This window comes from Oncorhynchus mykiss, chromosome 3, assembly GCF_057628025.1.
Source record: "Oncorhynchus mykiss isolate SJ-2025 chromosome 3, ASM5762802v1, whole genome shotgun sequence".
In the NCBI taxonomy this organism is placed as follows: domain Eukaryota; kingdom Metazoa; phylum Chordata; class Actinopteri; order Salmoniformes; family Salmonidae; genus Oncorhynchus; species Oncorhynchus mykiss.
The window spans coordinates 42192911-42217500 of NC_143024.1; the positions used below are offsets into that span (position 1 = coordinate 42192911).

The 24590-nt window shown below is 41.1% G+C and overlaps 1 protein-coding gene and 1 long non-coding RNA gene across 5 annotated transcripts in view; one reads left to right on the plus strand and one right to left on the minus strand.

The window, feature by feature from the left end:
• The first annotated feature begins 433 nt into the window (after positions 1 to 433).
• Positions 434 to 24590, plus strand: part of cd4-1 (CD4-1 molecule) — a 24205-nt gene continuing 48 nt past the window's right edge. Inside the window, exons 1-11 of one of the 4 annotated variants that reach the window (XM_021581485.3) lie at positions 434 to 563; positions 8807 to 8925; positions 18908 to 18978; positions 19154 to 19306; positions 19678 to 19830; positions 20098 to 20358; positions 20542 to 20940; positions 22043 to 22300; positions 22683 to 22789; positions 22916 to 22965; positions 23351 to 24590. The exon at positions 23351 to 24590 is cut by the window's right edge and continues 48 nt beyond it. In XM_021581485.3, coding sequence (XP_021437160.3) covers positions 18921 to 18978; positions 19154 to 19306; positions 19678 to 19830; positions 20098 to 20358; positions 20542 to 20940; positions 22043 to 22300; positions 22683 to 22789; positions 22916 to 22965; positions 23351 to 23381 — 1470 coding nt within the window. In that variant the 5' untranslated portion in view covers positions 434 to 563; positions 8807 to 8925; positions 18908 to 18920 and the 3' untranslated portion in view covers positions 23382 to 24590. 4 annotated transcript variants of the gene reach the window in all.
• LOC149984547 (uncharacterized) overlaps positions 23351 to 24590 on the minus strand; it is a 2986-nt gene continuing 1746 nt past the window's right edge. Inside the window, exon 3 of the long non-coding RNA XR_016494627.1 lies at positions 23351 to 24590. This exon is cut by the window's right edge and continues 559 nt beyond it. This is a non-coding gene — a long non-coding RNA (uncharacterized LOC149984547).

Sequence of the window (24590 nt, forward strand, 5' to 3'; positions counted from 1 at the left end):
CACCAAGTTCTTGTTTTTTGACATGTACAGATAGCCAGGAGCACACTCCAACACTCAGCCAATCATTTACAAATGAAGCATGTGTGTTTATTGAGTCCGCCAGATCAGAGGCAATAGAGATGACCAGGGTTGTTGTCGCAATAAGTGGACCATTGTAAATAGTACTGTGTACTATTGGGTGTCAGGGAAAATGTAGGGAAAATGTAGTGAAGTAAAAGTAAAAGTTGTCAAAAATATAAATAGTAAAGTAAAGTACTTAAGTACTTTACACTGCTGTGTGTGTGTGTGTGTGTGTGTGTGTGTGTACGTGCACCTGTGTGTGTGTGTGTGCCTGTGTGTGTGTGTGTGTGTGTGTGTGTGTGTGTGTGTGTGTGTGTGTGTGTGTCCGTATGTGTGTGTGTGCCTGTGTGTCTGTGTGTGTATGTGACACAGAAGGCACCAGTGAGAGGATCAGCGGGGATCATATAGTGCAGTCTAGCTTCCTGTCTCCCTGTGTGTAACAGTGTGTACAGTCTGAGTGATGTCAGACCTGATCTCATCTCTGCACCGGGAGCATCAGACTGGTGAGTACAGTGTTACTACATGTATTTTTCAAACTTATGATAAAGATGGATTTGTCAGACTGAGGATAATGTAGAAGCAAATTATCTAGGAAAACACAAAAGTTCATTCACTGTGCCAGTACTAAGAATAGTATTGACATAGGACTAAAGGGACTAAAGGGACTAATCCATAGCTATGGATGAGTAGTACCCAGAGCCATATGAACGTTTATCAATCATATATTCTCTCGTGGTACCCAATGGGATTTGGAGAATTGACACAATGACAAAAGGACACAGGTTCTAATAATACAATGTTAGTGGAATCGTGCGTGTTGCAGGGAGGTTTTAGAACGACAACAAAAAACAGACTTGTGAAATACCTGTTGATATTTCACAATATGATCCTGACGTAACTGTAAACGAGTGTATGGTCTTTCCACTCACATGACCAGCTGTAGGCTGGGCAACTGCCTGAGATACAGTACATGTATATATTGTTTTCAAGTGCAGGGGCTTAGATAGTAGTATGCTTTGTGTCCCTACCGTAACTGCTGGAACCACATATTGGAAGATGTAATGGATTATTGACAATAACGGTTTGACTGTATGTAGGCTATTTCCAACAGCAGGTTATGTAGAATATACCGTAGCAAACCTTGCCTAGATAGGCCTGCTACAATCCCGCACAAAAGGGCTTAACTCTTATTGAAGGTAGTGGTTTGCAGGTCTTGCCTACATTCTGGAAGACCTGGGTTTGAGACTCGCGAGGGGCATTACATTGTTGCCGTCTGCAAAAATTCCAACAATGGTGGGATGTTGCCTTGGGAGCCATCGGAGAGGGTTTTGGTATAGTGAAGCGTGGGGACGTTCTCCCGAATGAAGGGGACTGTGTAACAGACCTTGCCTGGGTAGGCCTTTTACGACTCCCCCCCCCCCCCCCCAAAGGGAGCAGTGGTATGCTGGTCTGCCTACGGGCTGGGAGACCCGCAAGGTGCGTTACACAGCCGCCATTTGCTACAATAGTGATTAAAACAATTCTCTTTAGATGCACCCAGAGTTGTAATGAAATAACATGTTGAATAGTGTCTTTTTCAGGCATTTTGAGAGTATTGGGTGATGGCTGGCCAGATGCTATTTGGTGTAAATTGTATGATTGCTATGAAGTCAGTGCTTGGTGTGAGTAAGTACACTAATGAGTGTGACTATTGTTTAGCCTACATTGTATGCAGAGAAGTCAACTTGGTGTATATCTATCTCTGACTAGGTCGTACTCTAGCCTAGGCCCGCTGGAACAACAACAAGTGTGTTTGCAATAGCAGTATGGGATCGCAGTAACATTTGCATTGGGTATGCCATACGTATTTGGTAAAACATGTACTTGTAGCAATAGTGTAGTAGCCTAGGTTGTTGTAGAGTACTTTGATTCTGATTCTATATTGAGTCATTATTACCGCCGGTACCCGTTTACTTTTATTGTGAAGCACTTCATTATTCCCAGAAGTTACCTTGTGTGTGTCCAGAGGGAAAGAGAAGAGCTTTGATGTTGACGCAATTCCTACACGGCTGCGTTCTTGTGATCGGAGAACGAATACAAGATACAAGTACTCTACCTGTTGTAACCGCGAGTTATTTCATTTTAAGACCCACAAATCCTCCGGAGGAGATTTAATATAATATCCACGGTCAGGAAATGAAGTTTACAATTGCACTGGAGGTTGTAAAGTTCGAAGTATTTGTAAGGTGTAATGTAGGCCTTTGCATATATGTACAGCTCAGTATTGCCGAGGAGCGTTTACAAGTCCTGTCTATTGATGAGGGCCGAGGCCAAGGAAACAACAGCAACTGTGGCAAGAGAGACATGATACATTAACGTCTTTGGGTCATGTCCCACCTAAAACTGTTTGAATGTTCTTTCTGGTAGTAGCACAGACTTTAGCTGCGGTCAAGTAGGAATTGGATACGGTTCACCAGTAGGTCCCTCTTTATCATTTGGGAAACAAGTAGCAGTGATGCAAGTAGCACGGATAGCAGGGTTGAGGTCAATTCAATTTGAATTCAGTCACATAGAGAAGCGTTGAGTAAAATTGGAATTGGATTGGAATATCAGTTTACTTCCTGAATTGACAGAATTGAAATGGAATTGAGCCCAACCCTGAAGGGTAGTATTTTTCACTATCCCCTGGGAAAGAATGGTTAGGCCTTCTATGGACGGTCCGCAAACTCGATCACTAAAAAGGTTTATTTCAAATGTTAAGGAACACGAGGACGGTCATGTGAACGAACACAACATGATAGTCATGTCCCCGTCCAAGGTAATCACAATCCGTCACGGTCACAATCTTCCATTTGTGTTTCAATCCAAATGGAAGCTGGGAAAGGGCCGTCCGTGAGATCAATATGATATTTTCAAGATATACATTTATACGATTGTTTACTAAAACTCAAATGAAAACAGATCATTCATTAGGTGGGTATATCATTCATTTAAATGTCCATTGAACAACAGGAAACATCCCAGCGTGTGCTGATAATATTTAAAAAAGCAGCCAAAACGATAGGTATTCAGTTGCAATGCACAGTATCTACTACAACTGAATATCTATAATCCGGTCAGCCGATATTTAGTCAAGCTCAAAACACGTTAGTGGATTGTATCTTGTAACACTTTATTTAAAGATTCGCTAAATAGCTAATAAACTATTACTTGGTTGTAAATCATGATATGTCACCAATTCATGTATTTGTTGACATATATTTACAAATACCTATAGGCATATACAGTATAGATCAAGAACAGAACGTTCTGCACATCTATTTACTTCATAGTCAACGTACTGCGTAACAATGAAGATAAGCAATTTAGGCAGACCTTAAAATTCATTATTATAAAATGTTACGATAGATGTAGAATACTCAAATTGGTGCAGTCTTCCATCCAGTCGCGTTTATCCCCAAGGCTGCAAATCCCAGCAAATGTAATTCACAATAGTATACTCAAACAGAGATGTACTTTTCACAAAGCACTATTTTTCAAATGGTGTACATTGTATATGGATTTGCACATCAACCCTGTGTACTGAGTAAATGTACATTATTCTATGGATTTAAAGTATGACTTGATTGTGAGTACATTCAACGGTATAGTATCCTAAACTGTAGTGTTGTAAAGTCTATTACAGTAACATTAACCTGTACTGGTTTCAGTCTGGTTTCAGTCATTGGAAACATAATGATAATAAACATTAAGCTACTGGTGTAGTTTACTGTTACGACACGTATTGCATACTTGAGTACTGAAGAACACCACTGACAACTCTGGCCTATTAAAGGAAATGATGGATGCCTATGAACACAAAAGAAAAAAACCTGTTCAAGTAAAGTAAGACAGTCTTAACATACATGTTTTGTTGTCAACTACATCTGTATTTGGTCCTCTCTTGCAGGTGCATTAAAAAAATAGAGAACACCCATTCAGGCTGAGGCAGGTGCTTCCTTTGGTTAGAGTCACCCTAGAAATATTCTCATGTTTCCAATACTGTGCAGGCGAGGGATCATTTTTCATAATGAGATACAAGGATTCCCTCATTCAGACTTTCAGAAACATGACTAATAGCCCTCTCTCTCTCTCTCTCTCTCTCTCTCTCTCCCTCTCTCTCTCTCTCTCTCTCTCTCTCTCTCCGTTGATCAGTTTTCTCCATTCAAAGTAAGACTGAGATATTGTGTTTGACATTTGGTCCTCCCTCTTGTATTTCCACTTGGGTTGTCGTTTTTAATTGTAGCAGATATACGTCAGCTTATGTCAAAGTTTTCATGGTGATTACCAGAATACAATTGCACCTGATTCACAACAAGTGCTCAATGTGGTTTGCTTTAAATTGCCCATGCTAAATTATTTTGGCCAATTGTTTCATTATTATGATATTTCAGTCACGTGACCTTCCTTTCCTTATTCACCTGCAGAGAGCTGAAAGCTCTCTCAGATATGTTCAAATACAAACAATTAGATATGAATTGCCTTTATTTAAACACTTAACTGTAAAAATACATTGAGTTGGAGTAAGTATATTGAAGTTCATACATTGAAAGTACGTCGTTTTCATGCAAATAAAATGAATCGTAAACATTTTGCCGCATGAAAACATCAAAGCATGCAGACCATTGGGATGGTAGAGCAAGACAGAAAGAGAAAGGGGGAAACAGATCAATAGTATAGGTGCAGAAAGAGAAGATGGAGACTTTCTGGGCTAAGGGAGGCAGTTACGCAACATATGGGTTTCAAAAGGCCTTGAACAAAGTTTACCAACATGAACTGTGTATTGTATAAAAAAACGTGTTTTCACAATCCTTTCACAAAATGTCACATCTTTGTTATTCTTAGCCTCTCTTTCCACTGACATTTAACGGTTATTTCTTTAAACACGAGAAAAGAACAGAGTTAATGTATGATTCAAAGTGACAGAAAGCAAAGGGAACAGTACCAGGTACCTCCCCATCTGTCTTGGTCACAGCTCTCTTCATGTCTCAGCTCGACTGCCTTCCATGTCAAACACGCAACCAGGAACTCCAGCGGCCGAATGGACCATCAAACACCTGATGAGTTAGAGAGAGAGAGAGACAGAGAGAGAGAGAGCGAGAGTGAGAGAGACCCAATGTATAGGAAAGAGGGGGACATCATAAGAGGAATTAGGGATGTCTCGAAAAACCAATCACCCCCTCTTTTCTCCCTACCCCCCACACTATCTCTCAGTCTCTTTTTCGGTAATGACTTTGTGTGGTGTGTGGCACAACACCTTCAAATCGTTAGGTCTCTGACTAACGAGGGAGTCCTCACTTTCAGGTGTTTTCCACGGGAGACTCTTTGGTACGTTTTGAATAACGCTTTCCTTGTTCCCATGCTGCATCAGAAAACATAAATACAACAAACTACATGTTTTGGAATCTGAGACAACGTGTGTATTTCTATGAGTCTATGCGTAACATATCTTAGTGTATTTGAGCTTTGAACTGGTTTTGCAGTCTTTCCAATCTTTTGAGTGAGGATGATGGTGTCCTTGAACCAGTACATTTTCGACAGAGGTCCCACGCCTAACTTCTTTAATGATGCGCAGAGCGTTAGTAAATCCGTTATCAAGGCCTTTCTACATGCAGCGTTCTAAAGTCCTACCAAAAGGCCCAAGTAGGTGATAATTTAAAGACAGGGTGTGTTCAACCCTTTTTTTCAGTTCATCTCAGAACAGAGCGCGGCAGACAAAGAGAGCATGAAAGAATGCAAACCTCAGAAAGAGATGAGACGTGAGTGACATGTTTGTTTGGTGCTTGTTGTGGTTCTTGTCTCCAAACCACCTGAGCAGTGTTTCTCTAGTACAGGTAACTCTTCAGTTGAACAATGGCTTTAATGGCCACAGAACATGAAGGCATTTGTAGTCAAACACACATATTTCATAGTGCTAGATAGAAAAGCTTTTTGTCCTTGCCTATGTATTTCACTTAGAAGACAGTCTTGGATGGTTAGACAGTTTTATTTTGTCATTTAGCAGATGCACTTATCCAGAGCGACTTACAGGAGCAATTAGGGTTAAGTGCTTTTGCTCAAGGGCACATCGACAGTTTTCACCTAGTCGGCTCAGCGATTTGAACCAGTGACCTTTCAGTTACTTGCCCAAAACTCTTTATCGCTAGGCTACCTGCCGCCCATGTTCTCTTTCCCATAAAGACACAGTAAAGCCGTCATTCTATTGAAAATCAAAAACACCTGGATTGAACGTTGGATACTTTTTGTTGTTGACTTTTAGGCTTTACCGAGACGAGTCTAGAAAATGCCTTGACGTGGACAAGTTACGCGAGCACATCTCAAGTTTATCTCTAGACTTCAGCTCTAAGACTTTCGTAGACAGTAACTTGTAATGCAGGTAATTAGGGACATATAGATTAACAGGTGGTATATGGGGTTCTGGGGTTCTACTGTAGTTTTGAGTGCAGACATGATCCCACTCTCTGCAGAACTACGTATATACAGCATGGAGAGGCACATGTGAAGTGAACACAGGTGTTTCTTCACCCAAGACAACGGTTAGAACCTGCTAGGCTTTAAAGAAAAGTTATCAAATAGGGTATGCACTAGATTCAAGGGACTAGCAATTGCTATGGGTTTTATATTGAACTTAGTAAAACATGCAATCATAGTTGTTGAGTGAAACAGAAAAGTGCCATCAAGCTTCCATTCACTCTATTACATTTAGTACATTTTTTCATCTTCATTGAGGTAGTGTTGATGAATGATTATGCATGACTCTTTGCAATTTTTCGTATTTGAAATAAAATTTTTGATATTGGTTTGTCATACTTGATCATTTCTGTCAAAGTTATTTCAGTTATCTCAACTCTTTCTTGTCGAAATTGTGCACCACAAAATTTGCCTAGCAGTGAATTTTACATGAATCGAACTTGACATTGATTTACTAGAATTGTTATTCTCAATGTGGAATGAGGTTCATACTGTAGGAGATTGTCCTCACACGGGGCAGGCACCAATTGTGTAAGGGATGCTCCTCACACGGGGCACCAATTGTGTAAGGGATGCTCTTCACACTGGGAACCAAGTGTGTAAGGGATGCTCCTCACACAGGGCACCAATTGGATAAGGCCTGTTGTGAATTACGAATTTTGAGTTATATACCTGAGTTTAGAGTCATTGTGAAGAGGATTGAAGTCATTTTGTTATCTTGTAAAAGTTGTGACTCTGGGTAGGAAATGTAAAATCATTGAATACATTACTCAAGGTGAAGGTCTGATTGTGAGTAACAATTGCAAAACTATATGGTCAATGTTAAATACGTAGCGTACTGGTACATTCACATCAAACTGTGAAAATATTTCAAGATGCAATCTACAATAGTTCCTGCTGTTCAATGGTCATTTAAATGAATTATATAGTCTACGTTCAACTGCTCTTATTCATGTCCTCAATTTTGTGACGTTACCGTGTTGCTTTTACCAACAAACAAAAAACTAGCAACCAAGTCACATGAAATATGAATTCTTCTATAAATGATTAACTTGTTCACGTGTGGAAATGTAGGCTATAAATCTGTGCATGTGTTTGTAGGATAAAGATTACAATTTCATAACCAAAAATGGTCTGATGGTAGTCATTAGAATAAGGTGGGATTATGCGCTTTCAAAATGGATCCTGCTAAATATGGTGTAATGCTTTTCAAGGGTTCAGTGCCACAGATTCATTGGCCAGGTCCATTTCTCTTTCAGTGGTAAGCTTTATTGATTAAGCTTTTTTAGGGCATTATTGTAATCTCTTAAATGTGATGCTTTGTTCAACTTTGTATATTTTCTTAGGCCTACGAATCTGAGTCAGGCCTATAATCGGTACACCTTTTACTGCAGTGGGCTAAATCAGGGTCACACAAAGTGTTTCTGGGTTGTCTTGAACAAATCTAATTTGAAACAAATGTATGCACCTCACACATATGGTGATCGGCTTAAAAAATGAAGACACCTGAAATGTTTTCAATTTTGAGTTTGCATCCCAATATTATGCTTTATATGCATCACAGAAGACTGAAATAAACCAAAACCGTAGAAACAGCGGATTTTCGGCATAAAAAAAGTATGTTTATTAATTATGAAATTATAAAAAATATGAATAACATAATTTGACTACAGGAAAGGGCTATATATATATATATATATATATATATATATATATATATATATATATATATATATATATATATATATATATATTGATGTCAGTTTTGATAGTTTTACTGACTCAATAAATATGTGCTGCAGGCACCCAGTTTCATGTTTAAACTGTTGTTTGACTATTTATAATGAAACAAGAGATATACTTATTTGTATTTGTGTGTGTTTCTAGTTTGCTTGTTTCTCCCTGCCGATTTATGTTCTGTCTAACCTGTGGCTGAGTAAAACATTTGTAATTTTATGGCCCGAGCGAAGCAATGTAAGGTGAATAACGACTGGCATAAATACATCAAATTGACTGACTATTGTTATGTGGGTTAGAATAATATTGATGATGATGATAACAACAATGAATATAATAATAAGGGTTCAAATATGAACTATTATGTAGCCTATTTTGTTATTACCGGCTGTTACTGCGCTAACATGCTAGCGAAACATTTTGCCAAGATAATCCACCCTTTCTTCAGCCAATTAAAAATGTCACTGCTTTGGCCTTAACGCATTTGACCAATAACTGTACATTTCCCGATTCCTTATAGACCAATCAGCAGTGAGGGAGGTGCAACGGGGTTTAAAAGGAAATTTGTTTCTCTGAAAATCAACATTTCCGCCTGGTTCTTGATCATTGGCGAGGGACTCTCAATGCTATCCACCAAACGTAAGTATAGAAAGGATGTTAACTAAGATGCTAGATGTAATATAGTATAATAGCACTCCGTGATCATTGATTTGTGGTAAACAGTGTGAAAGTATTGATGTAATAACTATTGATCATTGTTATGACTGCTCGTAGTAGACCATGGAGTAGTCTAAATCAGACAATTATCTTTACAGAGAAAACATATGTGTTTGTTTTTTTTTGCATTAATGAATGCAGAATATTTGTAATAATTTATTTCACCTTCATAAAATGTTACATGCTGTCCTGGAGCGTATGCCCGCTTTGCTTTCACAGTAAAGTAAAACCTGTTAACTTAACCTTAAACTAGAATAAGAGAGGTAACAAGTGCGTTTCAGATAAATGTCGAAATGGCGGTCAACCCAATGTATTTACCCTGTTGTACTACCATGGTAAATAGACATGGTTTCATTGCCATTGTACTTTACAACACTTTGCAGACATCTCATGATTACTTTTTAATGTACTGTAAAGGCCCTCTCTGAACTGATGCCCTCAAACCAGAGACACTCCTCTTTGCGCTAGGCCTATCTGGTACCATTGAAATTCAATCCCCTGGCTTACATTTGTGACATGGCTAATACACACCTTACATACAAGTCATAAAGGTTCAACAATTTTACTCATATTACTTATGTTGATAAGCTCTATGGGGAACAATGATTTAGTCCGATTTTACTTTCTATCATATGTTTTGTACTGCGTACAATTCAATTGCATGCATCAGAGTTCCACTACCTTAAAATGAGAGACAATTCTGTAAGATTATTCCTTCACCTTTTTACAGACAGATCCTGTCCTCCCTCCCTTCCCCCTCCCTTCCCCCTCTCTCTGTTTGCTGTTTAACCTCTGCCAAAGACCACAGATATGATCATCTGCTTTTCTGGGTTAACTGTTCAGGTGCAATCTCTCTCTCTCTCTCTCTTCCTCTCTCTCTCTATCACTTGTCCTCCCCCCCCCCCCTCTCTCTCTCTCTCTCTATATATATATATATATATATCACTTGTCCTCTCTCTCTCTCTATATATATATATATATATATATATATATATATATCACTTGTCCTCTCTCTCTCTCTCTCTCTCTCTCTCCCTCGCTTCTATATAGCGTTATGCTTCCTCTACCTCCGGCACCTCACATCTTTTCTCTTTTTGGTTCTCTCATATCCCACTGCCGTTACCAACCTCAATAGACAGATAAGTCTTACAGAGTTCAGAGGTGAGAAATGGCCTATAACAAATACTTCAAAACATTTGTCAAAACATATTTTATCTCATCATATAATGTATCGTACTACAACGATTAACAGGTCTAACATCTGGCCTGAATGAAATAACATTTTACTTACACAAACTACGGCCTGATATCTCGACCTAACTTTGATCTTAAAAACAAAGTCATTTTTATAATCCGGCAGGCAGGTAGGTAGGTAGGTAGCCTAGTGGTTAGAGCGTTGGGCCAGTAACTGAAAAATTGCTGGATCGAATCCCTGAGCTGACAAGGTAAAACGTTGTTGTTCTTCCCCTGAACAAGACAGTCAACCCACTGTTAGGCTGTCATTGTATATAAGAATTTCTTCTTAACTGATGTGCCTAGTTAAATGAAAAAGGTAGAATGGTGAGGTTGTCATGAAAAGAGATAGGAACGAAGAATGCCAAGATGAGTTCTGGTGTCTTGATGAAGGCCGAAGCGCCTCCAAGCTTTGAAGAATCTGTTTATGGCACTTAAATAAAGGCATTTTCTTATTATTAAGAGTCAGGCTAATAAATAAAAAAGGAAAAATCCAGCACACTGCTAATAAAAAAAAATCTAAATGGTCTCAATCAACCTTCATCTGAGTCCATAACGACTGGATTTTTTCCCCCCATGCACCTGCTAATATTTATTTTGGTGCTTATCAGTGCATTCGGAAAGTATTCAGACCACTTCACTTTTTCCAAATGTTGTTACATTACAGCCTTATTCTAAAATGGATTAAATACATTTTCCCTCATCAATCTACACACAATACTCCATAACGACAAAGCGAAAACAGGTTTTTAGAACATTTTGCAAATGTATAAAAATACTTATTTACATAAATATTCAGTCCCTTTCCTATGAGAATCGAAATTGAGCCTAGGTGTATCCTTTTTCCATTGATCATCCTTGAGATGTTTATTCAACTTCATGGAGTCCACCTGTAGTAAATTCATTTGATTGGACATGATTTGGAAAGGCACACACCTGTCTATATAAGGTCCCACATTTGACAGTGAGGTCAAGGGAATTGTCCGAGACAGGATTGTGTCGAGGCACAGATCTGGGGAAGGGTACCAAAACTGTTCTGCAGCATTCAAAGTCCCCAAGAACACCGTGGCCTCCATCATTCATTAAATGGAAGAAGTTTGGAATCACCAAGACTCTTCCTAGAGCTTTTCAGCAGCAGGGACTGGGAGACTAGTTAGGATCGAGGGAAAGATGAACAGAGCAAAGTACAGAGAGATCCTTGATGAAAACCTGCTCCAGAGCACTCAGGATCTCAGACCGGGGCAAAGTTTCACCTTTCAACAGGACAACAACCCTAAGCACACAGCCAAGACAATGCAGGAGTGGCTTCAGTCTCTGAATGTCCTTGAGTGGCCAAACCAGAGCCCAGACTTGAACCCGATTGAACATCTCTGGAGAGACCTGAAAAGAGCGTGCAGCAACACTCCCCATCCAACCTGACAGAGCTTGAGAGGATCTGCAGAGAGGAATAGGAGAAACTCGCCAGTTACAGGTGTGTCAAGCTTGTAGCGTCCTACCCTAGAAGACTCAAGGCTGCAATTGCTGTCAAAGGTGCTTCAACAAAGTACTGAGTAAAGGATCTGAATACTTATGTAAATGTGATATTTCAGTTTATTTATTTATTTTTTTCAAAATTGTCTAAAAACCTGTGTTCGCTTTCTCATTATGGGGTGTTGTGTGTAGATCGACGAGGGGGGGGAAACAATGGAATCCATTTTAAAATAAGGCTGTAACGTAACAAAATTAAGGGCGCTGAATACTTTCCATATGCACATTAATTCTATTTCAAAGTTGTTGTATATCTCAACTTCCCCTGAGACACCCTTTGATAGTGGGGTCACTGCCAGGGTCTGCAATTATTAACAGCCACCCTGGAGCAAATAGAATTAAGTGCCTTGCTCAAGACAGATTTTTCACATTGTAGGCTCAGGGATTTGATGTAGCAATCTTTCAGTTACTGGCCCAACGCTCTTATCGCTAGGCTACCTGCTGTCCATATCATAACCCTTACCCTGGTAGCAAGTTAATTTTCTAACACACTATAAAGAGTACCTTAATCCTTGATTATTATTATTTTTTTTTATCAAAGTAAGCAATCTACTACTAGTATATTGTTGTGTAGTCCTCCCCAGTAGACACCCTGTCTTCTACACAATAACGTTGAATAACATGTCAGCTCACGGCAGCTCACACTCACCCGTCTCCCGAGCGGCGCAGTGGTCTAGGACACTGCATCTCAGGGCAAGAGGCATCACTGCGGTACTTGGTTCAAATCATGGCTGCACCACATCTGGCTGTGATTTTAGGGCAGTGTGCAATTGGCCTAGCATCGATGGGGGTAGGCAGTCATTGTAAAAAACAATTGTTAAGTAATGATACATGTATATTTTAAAGTTAAATACATTTTTATTATTTAGTTTTATTAATGCACTTATTCATAGATTGGTGGAGTAATTCTACAATGTTAAATTCAGTAGACCATAATCATCTCCTAAGGGGATATTGTTTGCGGCCTAGTTGACAGAACACACTAAAGTTTTACAACCCTGATTATATTACATTCTTTGAATTGCTTCCGATAACTCCATGCTACCTTTAAGTCCACATCCCTGTCATGGCAGCCCGAAGCTGTTACGTTGATCAGGAGCTGACTGTACTCCTTTCACACACAGGTTAAATGATTGAGAATTGTCTTAAGATGAAAAGAGATTCAAAGGTGCAGAACGCTTCAGACAGAAATTCTGAAAGCACCCACAACACACCTAACAACTATCACACACATACACACATGTACACACACACACGCGCATGCATGCACACACAACACAGAAAACAGCATAAAAAAAAACTACCATAGACCACACTCCCGGTGTTCGACTGCCATTGTGGTCTTTTTTTTTCTTCCATCAAGCGTGGAGAAATCCGCCTTTCGTGGAATAGAGGAGGAAGGGAGGGGGGTGTGTGAGTGAAAGAGGAGGAGAGGAGGTGAGGTATAGGGATACAAATCTACACCTCGTGAAATCAGGGCCCACCACAGCCTCAGGCATTCGCCCCCTCTCTCTCCTCCCCCATCCCTCTCTTAACCAAGGCCCACCACCAAGCTACTGCTTCTCTCCCTCCACCTTTCTTCGTTCTTCCTCTTCTTTTTGTCTGTCTCTCAACTTCTCGAAATCAGAGACCACCACAAACCCCTTCCTTTCTCTCTTTTATTTTTTATTTTACTCTGAGGATGATGATGTATTAAGCAACAAGAATCACTGTCAGGGGAACGGGAAGAAAATGAAATACATTTCATGTGAATCAGTAAATGTATCTAAATACATGTGTTTTAAATGGGTAAAAGATGGCGTTTACAGCACATGGCAAAAGCCGAGGAACAGAAGATGGGTCTCTTCAGTTACAGTTTTTGCTGCCTTTATTGAACACAACATCAAAATACAGTGATACTGTAGGACAGTAGTTCCCAAACGGTTTATAGTCCCGTACCCCTTCAAACATTCAGACCTCCATCTGCGTACCCCCTCTAGCACCAGGGTCAGCGCACTCTCAAATATACATTTTTGTTCCATCATTGTAAGCCTGCCACACACACACACACACACACACTATACAATACATTTCTTAAACATAAGAACGAGTGAGGGAAGTGGGAAGTGACAAAGAGCTCTTATAGGACCAGGGCACAAATAATAATATAGTAATAATCAATAATTTTCCTCTTTATTTAGCCATCTTACATATAAAACCTTATTGTTAATCGAAAACTTGAATAACTCACCACAGGTTAATGAGAAGGGTGTGCTTGAAAGGATGCACATAACTCTGCAATGTTGGGTTGTATTGGAGAGAGTCTCGGTCTTAAATCATTTTCCACACAGTCTGTGCCTGTATTTAGTTTATGCTAGTGAAGGCCAAGAATCCACTCTCACATAGGTATGTGGTTGCAAAGGGCATCAGTGTCTTAACAGCTCGATTTTCCAAGGCAGGATACTCTGAGTGCAGCCCAGTCCAGAAATTCTGATTGAATTCAATTTTCACTGACTGCAACTTTGATGAGGCTCTCTTGCTGAGATATCGGTAAGTGGACTGGAGGCAGGGCATGAAAGGGATAACGAATCCAGTTATTTGTGTCATCCATCCAGTACCTGAGTAATTGCGCAACCAACTCACTCAGGTGCTTCGCTATATCACATTTGACATTGTCCGTAAGCTTGAGTTCATTTGCACACAAAAAAATCATACAATGATGGAAAGACCTGTGTGTTGTCCTTGTTAATGCAGACAGAGAAGAGCTCCAACTTCTTAATCATATCCTCAATTTTGTCCCGCACATTGAATATAGTTGCGGAGAGTCCCTGTAATCCATGATTCAGATCATTCAGGTGAGAAAAAACATCACCCAGATAGGCCAGTCGTGTGAGAAACTCGTCATCATGCAAGTGGTCAGACAAGTGAAAATGATAGTCAGTAAAGAAAACTTTAAGCTCGTCTCTCAATTAAAAAAACGAGTCAATACTTTGCCCCTTGATAACCAGCGCACTTTGTATGTTGTAAAAGCGTTACATGGCCACTGCCCATATCATTGCATAGTGCAGAAAATACACAAGAGTTCAGGGGCCTTGCTTTAACAAAGTTAACAATTTTCACAGTAGTGTCCAAAACGTCTTTCAATCGGTCAGGAATTCCCTTGGCAGCAAGAGCCTCTCGGTGGATGCTGCAGTGTACCCAAGTAGCGTCGGGAGCAACTGCTTGCACGCGCGTTACTACTCCACTATGTCTCCCTGTCAGGACTTTTGCGCCATTACTACAGACACCAACACATCTTGACCACCAAAGTCCATTTGATGTCACAAAGCTGTCCAGTACTTTCCAAATATCCTCTCCTGTTGTCCTTGTTTCCAGTGGTTTGCAGAAGAGAATGTCTTCCTTAATTGACCCTCCATAAACGTAACAGACATACCAGGAGCTGTGCCAGGCCCGCCACGTCTGTTGACTCATCCAGCTGTAATGCATAGAATTAACTGGCTTGTATCCAAAGCAGTAATTGTTTCAAATCATCTCCGGCCATCTCTCTGATGTGTCGTGAAATGGTGTTGTTTTAATGAAGGCATTGTCTGTATAGTTTTTTGGCCTTCTCCCGCAGCATTGTTCCAGCCATATCTGCGGCAGCAGGAATAATTAAGTCCTCCACAATAGTATGGGGCTTGCCTGTCCTAGCCACTTGGTAGCTCACCATACAAGACGCTTCTAGCCCCTTCTTATTAATGGTATCTGTTGATTTTTTTGTGTCTTACTACTTGAAAGTCATCTTAATTGTCGCTCAAAAAACACCTGTGGCATATTTTTCTAATTGGCATGTGTAATGATCAGAGTGAGGAAACAAGTTCAGGTAGTGAGTGTTTTAATAAATAAACACAACATAAAACAAATCAAGAAACACGAACAACGGGTGAAGGTTTCATCGAGTTGTGAGATAGTACTTTTGCACATATAACACACTGTGGCTGAGGAAAGCCACTACTCCCAATATAAGTGAACCCCAAATCAATGTAGTTCTCATCATATTTGCGCCACTTCGATGGTCCAACGTCCCTGTCTGTTGTTCGGTGCTTTCCCGGGTAAGGGGGCAGTAGCTCTTCGGCTGCATCAGATTCACAACTGTCAGTGTCCATGCTAGCTGGGCTAACAACAAATGTAGAATTACTGCTGCTAACATTGGATGTGCTCGTGGAAGTAGAACAACTTGTGTCATCGACAGGTGCAGGTGTTAAGCTGCTGGTAGTAGCAGCACTGCCAGTAGAGCTGGTATGTATCTCAATGGACGTGGGCCTTACTTTTTCTTAACAATTTTTCAATTTTCGAGCAAACAGTATGAGCAGCAGCTATGTTTGGCTATATAGGGACCGTTAGTGGAATTCCCGCGAGAGAGTAACGGTTAATGTGATTGGATGTTCATTATTTGACTAGGCTACCTGTATTTGACATTGTGTTGTTATTTCGCTGAACACTAGATGGTTTCATTTTATTTTTGGCAGTGAAACAAGGCTACTCATGGGAGAAAGAAACCTCACCCAAATGCAAAGCCCCGTTGGAAAATCAAAATGGACTGTTTGAAAATGTTATTTAATATATATATATATATATATATATATATATATATATATATATATATATATATATATATAATTTAAAAAAAAATGTGAATCACATTTTTATTTGGCGTACGCTCGACGGCATTGAACGTACCCCAGTTTGGGAATACTTGGTCTATAATAACTAACGTAACATCTATGCTGAACTCAAATATAAATATCAAAGATTTTACTAAGTTACAGTTCATATGAGGAAATCAGGCAATTGAAATCAATTCATTAGGCCCTAATCTATGGATTTCACATGACTGGGAATACAGATGGTCACAGATACCTTAAAATAAAGTGTGCCTCAAAATCGGTCTCAGGATCTCGTCAGGATATTTCTGTGCATTCAAATTGCCATCGATAAAATACAATAGTGTTCGTTGTCAGTAGCTTATGCCTGCCCATAACATAACCCCACCGCCACCATGGGGCACTCTGTTCACAACGTTAACATCAGCAAAACGCTGGCCCACACATCGCCATACACGTGTTCTACCGTTGTGAGGCCAGTTAAACGTACTGCCAAATTCTCTAAAACAACGTGGGAGGCGGTTTATGGTAGAGAAATAAAATGTTATTCTCTGGACATTCCTGCAGTCAGCATGCCACGCACCCTCAAACTTGAGACATCTGTGGCATTGTGTTGCGTGACAAAACATTTTTAGAGTGGCTTTTTATTGTCGCCAGCACAAGGTGCACCTGTGTAATGAGCTGTCTAATCAGCTTCTTGACATGTCACACCTGTCAGGTGCATGGATTTTCTTGGCAAAGGAGAAATGCTCACTAACAGGGATGTTACCAAATTTGCGAACAGAATTTTAGAGAACTAAGCGTTTTTATTTTATTTCAGCTCATGAAACATGGGACCAACACTTTACATGTTGCGTTTGTCATTTTGTACAGTATAGTTTGATAACTATAATATACTAAGGTGGAAAATGAAGACACTTTGCTAACAGGGCAGGAGCAGTGTGTGTCTGACCTCTACATTAGAACCAGGGCATCATGCGACAATGTGTCCGCGTGGCCGGAGTCAGGTCTGCTCACGATCAGCAGTCACTGTGACATCAACAAGTAAACACAGACAAACAACAACATATTTTAGCCTAATTTACAGTGCATTCGGGAAAGTATTCAGACCCCATTCCCTTTTTCCACATTTTTGTTACGTTACATTGGATATTATATGCCCTAATATCCAATGTCTCCCACAACAACAAGTGAAGCAAAAAACATTCCAACTATAGGCCAAGGATTAGGGCTACCATTTCGAAACTCACTGTCCATTTAAGATTCTGATGAAATGATAGAGGCACACTCTTAAAATAAAATAATCAGACCTTGTCAGGAGCCTACACAACCAAAGACAAGACAAGATAGCCTAAAACCAAATGTATCGTTGTTTTTAAAGAGACATGTTTCATCCATTTAGGAGGATTTCACATGCCTCTACGTCAAGCAGCCAGCCAGAAAGTTGAATCAGCTGCAATGAGGAACACAAAGTGCTGGAGGGACAAGTTGTGTGAGGGTGCGGTCCAGTGACTTCTGTGTTTGTGGAAGAACATTTCCACTTTAGTAGCTAAAGCTCCGACAGTAACCGTTCTGTCATGTGCTGCTGAGGCTTGATTCAGGGGTGTTGACGCAACATAGAAAGTCTGCAGCGAATCAAGAACAAGTGGTTCGAGACCAACTGCTGAGCCAGCAAAAGTGTTTAGAAATCAATACCATTAATGGGAAGCAAAGGTTTCACTTTGTGACTGGCGTCCACCCGTAGTCGAGCTGAAACCAGGCCTGACCGGCACACCTCGCATCACTACAGTTCCAGGTCAGGAGAGTGTGTGAGAGTGTGTGAGAGGGTGTTTATGGTTTTGTGTTTCTCTAGCATGCGATGGGTAACTTTTCAGGTAAAGAGCTGACTGGGGGCTGCTTGGTTTGTTTACACAGCTTGAACACACTCTGAGTGAGTTATGTGACATTGTCACAGAGGGTATAGGCCAGGTTATCCAAAGCTAGACCTCTCACTCACTCACTCACTCACTCACTCACTCACTCACTCACTCACTATTACTCCTACAACCTTTTCCGATTGTACTGCTGTAAATTAGAATTCTACCAGGTGTATAATTTTTACTGTACTATGGTGAAGAGTAAAAGCTAGGGGTACCACAGTATTTTAACAAACTGGTCAAACACACAAACTTGGCTGCTTCTACTGTATCATTAATTGGCCTATTTGACAGAATGAAACAGGCTTTGATGCGCTTTGATTATACATGCGCGTCAAAATCCCCCGACACAATTTGGAGACTGGTGTCGATTGCAATGACACAATAAAGCAATTGTACAGGAGAGGGCACGGGTCACTGTCTACAGGAGGATATAAAAAGTATAGCTATAGGTTATTTGTTTGATCTTTTATATTCCAACGGGAAGCGGTGCTACTTGATGTGAACTGTTGATTTGTTTCCACAGTATTTGCTCTTGGGTGACAGGAAATACATGACTAAAGCGATTCGTCTTACTCAGATTTTTTTGCTGCTCTCTGCTTTCAGGAGAAAGTACAAAATGAAGTGTGTTTCTGGATTCCTTTCAATCATTATTGCATTGTTCATCTCCTCAACAGGTAAGAGAGTATGTTCTGAATTTGATTCATACTTTATGTTCTATTATATAGCAACAGATACATTTCTGTAAAGGTAACTTACTATTGGACGTACAGTATATATATATATATATTTATATATATATATATATATATATATATATATATTTATCTTGTCTTCTGTGTTCTCCCACAGGGGCTGAAGATGTGGTTGTGTATGGTCAGGTGGGAGAGACGGTCACACTCCCCAGATCAAAGTGGGGTTCAGAAAGGGTGTTGGTACAATGGTTCTTTGGAATAGACACACAACCTTTGATATCCCGCAACTCCCATGGTCGAGAGACGATAGGTGAGTGAGATTAGTGCTAGAGGGTATCCATCTTTAATCGAGCGTGACCTTTTTGAGTTGTAAACATATTGAGCAAAACAGTATTTGGTAGTTGGCTTTTTTTATTTTTTAAACCTGATTTTGACTAGCTAACAATTTGAGGGTTGCTGGCGTCAGAATCTCAGGTGCCTACTACTGTTGTTCTCTTGAGCACTTAACCCTTGACCTGCTCAGGGTTACTGCTCTGCCTCTGCAGGTGGCCCTGTGCTGCTTCCACATTCACATGCGTTTGTGTGGTGTCCAGGTGGGTTGGGAATAACATAACACAGAAAGAAGACACATTTCTTATTCACACTACTACTAATACTAATCACATGATTATTGACATGCAGATCCAGAGTGGAAAGACAGGCTGTCTCTGTCCAAGACGGACTTCTCCCTGATTATCAACAATATCAGACTGGAGGACTTCAAATCCTTCAAATGTGAATTGAAAGATTTCATGCCACAAACAAGTACCTCAGTCACATTCAGACTGTTCCGTGGTAAGTGCAGAGTGAAAGAGAGGGGATTTCTATGTTTCATGTCAGTGTTATGAGAAAGATGAGGAAGGAAATGGGACATTGTGTTCAGTCACCATCATGTGGGAGAAACAAGTACTGCACACACATGTATACAAATGTACCTTTGTATAACCCCCACCTCTCTCTCTGTCTCACTCGCTCTCTCTCGCTCACTCTCTCGCTCTCTTTCTCTCTCTCTATGTCTCTCTCTATTTCTCTCCCTCTCTCTCTCCATCTCTCCTCTCTCAGTGAGTGTACAGCCAGTATCTCCCCTGTTGGCTGGGAAGAATCTTAATCTAAAGTGTGACATAGAGGAAATATTTAAGGGGACACAAAGAAGATGGCTTAGTCCCCAGAAACAGGACCTGAATGAGGACAAGCGTGCCCAGATCAGAAATGACGGCAGCCTGACAGTAATGAGTGTCACTGACCAAGACCATGGAGAGTGGACCTGTGTGGTGACATACCAGGGCAGGGAAGCCTATGCCAACACTCATGTTACTGTAATAGGTAAATGTTAAGTTAGATAAAATGGTTTATGGTCTTCTAGATTAAATAATTTCCCCTCAAGAGGTAAAATGTCTTCAGACTGAGGTTAAACTGTCCCTTTCCTATCTCTGTCTCTCATTCTCTCATCTCTCTCTCTCTCACTCTCTCTCTCTCTCTCTCTCTCTCTCTCTCTTCCCTTCTCAGACCTCTCCCCTGCTCATCCACAGCCTATCTACACCTCTGTCTCCTCCCTCTCTCTTCTCCATCTGCCATGTTTCTTTTCCATTCCTCCTCCACTATCCTGGTCAGACAGCCAGGAGAAGAGCATCCAGGGAGGCCGCTGGACCTTTACCCCAAGCCCAGCGGCAGGCTCCCTCACTGGGGTCGTCCAGACCCTCGCCAACCTCTCCCTGGGGCCTCCATTAGCCTGGGTGGTCAATCAGAAGAGAGAGCTGGATGTCTCCGCCCTGCAGAGGACAAATCTAAACCTCTCCCTGTCAAAGAAAGGGGTGACGGAGGGGGACAGGGGCGAGTACACCTGCGCTGTGGAATTCCAGAGGGGGGACACCCTGAAGAGAAGTATGCGTGTGGAGGTGCTACAGGGTAAGTCAAGCTTTGTGGCAGTCCTGAGAAAAATGTCCTTCTCCTTCCTTCCTTCTTTACTTCCCGACTTGGTTGCTACCTTCCTTCCTCCCTCCTTTAATTCTCCCATTGCTTATTTCCCCCTCCTTTCTGCCCACAAAAGTGAGGAGTGACAGATCACTTTGATTTGTCAGCTCTCAGTTGTTCAATCAGTACCTCCTGCCATCTCTCTGACCTTCCCTTCTTCCCTCTCTATCCCTCTATCCCTCTTTCTCCTTTCATTGACATTCAAACCCGTCAGACCATAGTCATGGCAATGCTATTCCCCCTTTCTATGCTTCTGTTTATTACACCCAGACAGTTTTCTCATCTCCTTCTGTCGTTCGTTGGGAACAGTCTGTCCCCGGAGTATTGTGTCCTGTATCTAATTCAGTGGATAGTACACTTGTCTGGCTCCACTTGTATTAATAGGGTATTGTAACACTGGTAACAATGATTCGGGAGACAGGCGCAGGAATGCGTAATAGTTTTTTAAATGACGCCCCAAATGACAGCGTGTCGTGTAAAGGCACGCGGACGAAGACCAAACAAACACGCATCGGAAAAACAGGGTTGAAACCCAAACAAAAGAGCGAGGAGTACCTCGAATAAATACACACGCGCACAATGATTAACACGCGGGACGAGACCCGTAATCATCTGGCAATCCACAAGGGCACGAAAGCCAACACACACAGCACAGGTACTCACACGCACCAATGGACATTGGAACAATAATGTAAACCAAAGGGCACATACTGTATATACAAATACTAATCAGTGGGAATAGGGGACAGGTGTGTGTGATGAAAGTTCCGGAGGGATCCGTGACCAGTATAATGAAGTTTCTCTCTGCCAGGATAATATGCCAGCTGAATCAATACTAATAAAAAAAAAACATGTTTCTCCACGTTTTTGTAAAATAATATAAAATAATTTATTTTTTATTTTTATTCACATCAAAATTGTGAATTTTCTTTCTTTCTTTCTTTCTTTCTTTCTTTCTTTCTCTGTCTGTCTGTCTGTCTGTCTGTCTGTCTGTCTGTCTGTCTGTCTTTCTCTTTCTCTCTCTCCTCCTGTCCAGTTTTTTCCTCTCCAGCTCCAGTGGCCTTTGTAGGTCAGGAGGTCAACCTCACCTGCACCCTGGGCCACCCTCTGACCTCTGACCTGAAAGTGAAATGGATCCCACCACGCCAATCCTCCCTCCTCGCGTTAGGCTCCGCCCCCGACTCCGCCCATCTCACCATACCGGAAGCGAGGGATATAAATGGTGGGAGGTGGAGGTGTGAATTGTGGAGGAACAAAACCAAGCTGACGTCAGTGGAGATCACACTGAAGATCGGTAAGAAAGGAGAAACAGGAAGTGACATGGTCAGGATGTGGTTAGAGTGGGTGGTCTGTGTATGTGTGAAGGTTAGGTTGTGACTATTGAGGTTAGGGTGTAATTAGCCTTATTGGCCAGTGGCCACGCTTACTGCAGCACTTTAAACAGTATAGTACCACAGTACTACTTCAGTAATTAAGTACAATGTAATAGCAGACAGTACTATTAGCCTGTAAAGAAGGAAGCTCTGATGTGTGCATTTGAACACCTACCGTATAATAGTATTATTGAAAACCCCATACTGTTATGCGATAATACATCTTTATTGATTTGATATGCTGGAAACAATGTAGAACATGCATACTGATTCTGTTTCTCTTGATGTTGTTCTGATGGACAGAGCGAGTCCCCATGGACGTGTGGCTGTTGGTCACCATCTGTGGCGCAGCCGTCATATTCGTCCTCCTCCTCATCCTCACTGTCATTCTCAACCGACGCCACAGACAGGTACAGTTTGGTGATTTCATCAAATGTTGATTTTTACTTAAAAATGTACTCACTATCTCTTACATTTTGTGTCTTGTTGGTAGTGTTACTGAGTTTTCCTGTGTGTGTGTTTCTGTTGGTTTTCAGCGGGTGACGATGCCCAGACGTGGCAAACGCAGAATCTGCCGCTGCAAAGAGTGAGTGTCATTTCCTGAGCACGCGCACACACACACACACACACACACACACACACACACACACACACACACACACACACACACACACACACACACACACACACACACACACACACACACACACACACACACACACACACACACACACACACACACAGACCCTCAAATTTGGTTAGGTTGAGGGACAAACCGTCTGTGTATTGGCCTTGATTGTGCAGAGTTGTTCAAGGTGATGCGGGTTCAAGGTAGAAGCCTAGACTTTTTTGCAACTCTTGCCAACTAAATTCATAGGGAAAACAGGATTTTTGTTGCCTCCCATATTTGAGAAATACTGTGTGAGAATGGTTATTTACAGTGCTAACCATTCTGTTTTCCTCTATTACAGCCCCCAACCAAAAGGATTCTACAGAAACTAGAGACATCATACAGACCGGAATCCCTGTCAATGGACAATGTCTCTACTATTTTGTCTTAGCTATTCTATTCTGACACAAAGAAACACCAAAAGAACAAGAAAGAAGATGTTTTCATGTGATGTTTGATAATAGATTTCACAAGTGTATATTATCATACTTTATGACCTGTGATTGAGCTACAATTGAACAAATACTGTATATAAATATGTATAGCTACTGTCGCTTTTTAATAGTTTTTTTTTTACTGTACACTGAGTTTACAAAACATTAAGACCACCTGCTCTTTCCATGACATAGACTGACCAGGTGAATCCAGGTGAAAGCTATGATCCCCCTTATTGATGTCACTTTCCAAATCCACTTCCATCAGTGTAGACGAGGTGGAGGAGACGGGTTAAAGAAGCCTTGAGACAATTGAGACGTGGCCGAAAGGGCAAGACAGAAAATGCAAGTGCTTTTGAACCGGGTATGGTCGTAGGTGCAAGGCTCACCGGTTTGTGTCAAGAACTGCAACGCTGCTGGGTTTTCCACGCTCAACAATTTCCTGTGTGTATCGCAGTGGAGGCTCCTCAGAGGACCAAAATAGAAAATGGTGAAACATGGAGAATCACGTAGTAGCCTAAACCTATCAATGTTACATTGAGCTGGGTGAATGGAATATGAATGACAGTCATCCAATGTGCTGTAATAGAAATAAGGCCATGCTCATAAAACAATAATCATCCTGCCTCATCTTTATCGCTATCGCTATTGCTATATCGCTATTGGTATCAAGAATGGTCCACCACCCAAAGGACATCCAGCCAAAGTTGACACGACCGTGGGAATCATTGGAGTCAACATGGGCCAGCATCCCTGCGGAGCGCTTTTCGACACCTTGTAGAGTCCATGTCACGGCAAGTTGAGGCTGTTCTGAGGGGGTTTCAACTCAATATTCGGAAGGTGTTCCTAACGTTTGGTATACTCAGTGGACATTGCATAGCGCTTTGTTTAGGAGTCCGTTTTTGACCCCAATGTTTTAATGAAGAGAATGTAATAACATCTTAATAGTATAGTTTCTCCCGGGTTTCAGGTGGTGCGAGCAGACCGCTGAGTGATCAGGCTCGTTGCAGCAGGCTACAACGTTTTGCTGAATTGTTTGAAATAGTAACAGAGAAAACACAGGGGTTATTGTTGTTGTGTTATAGGACTGTGAAATAAAGTGTTAGG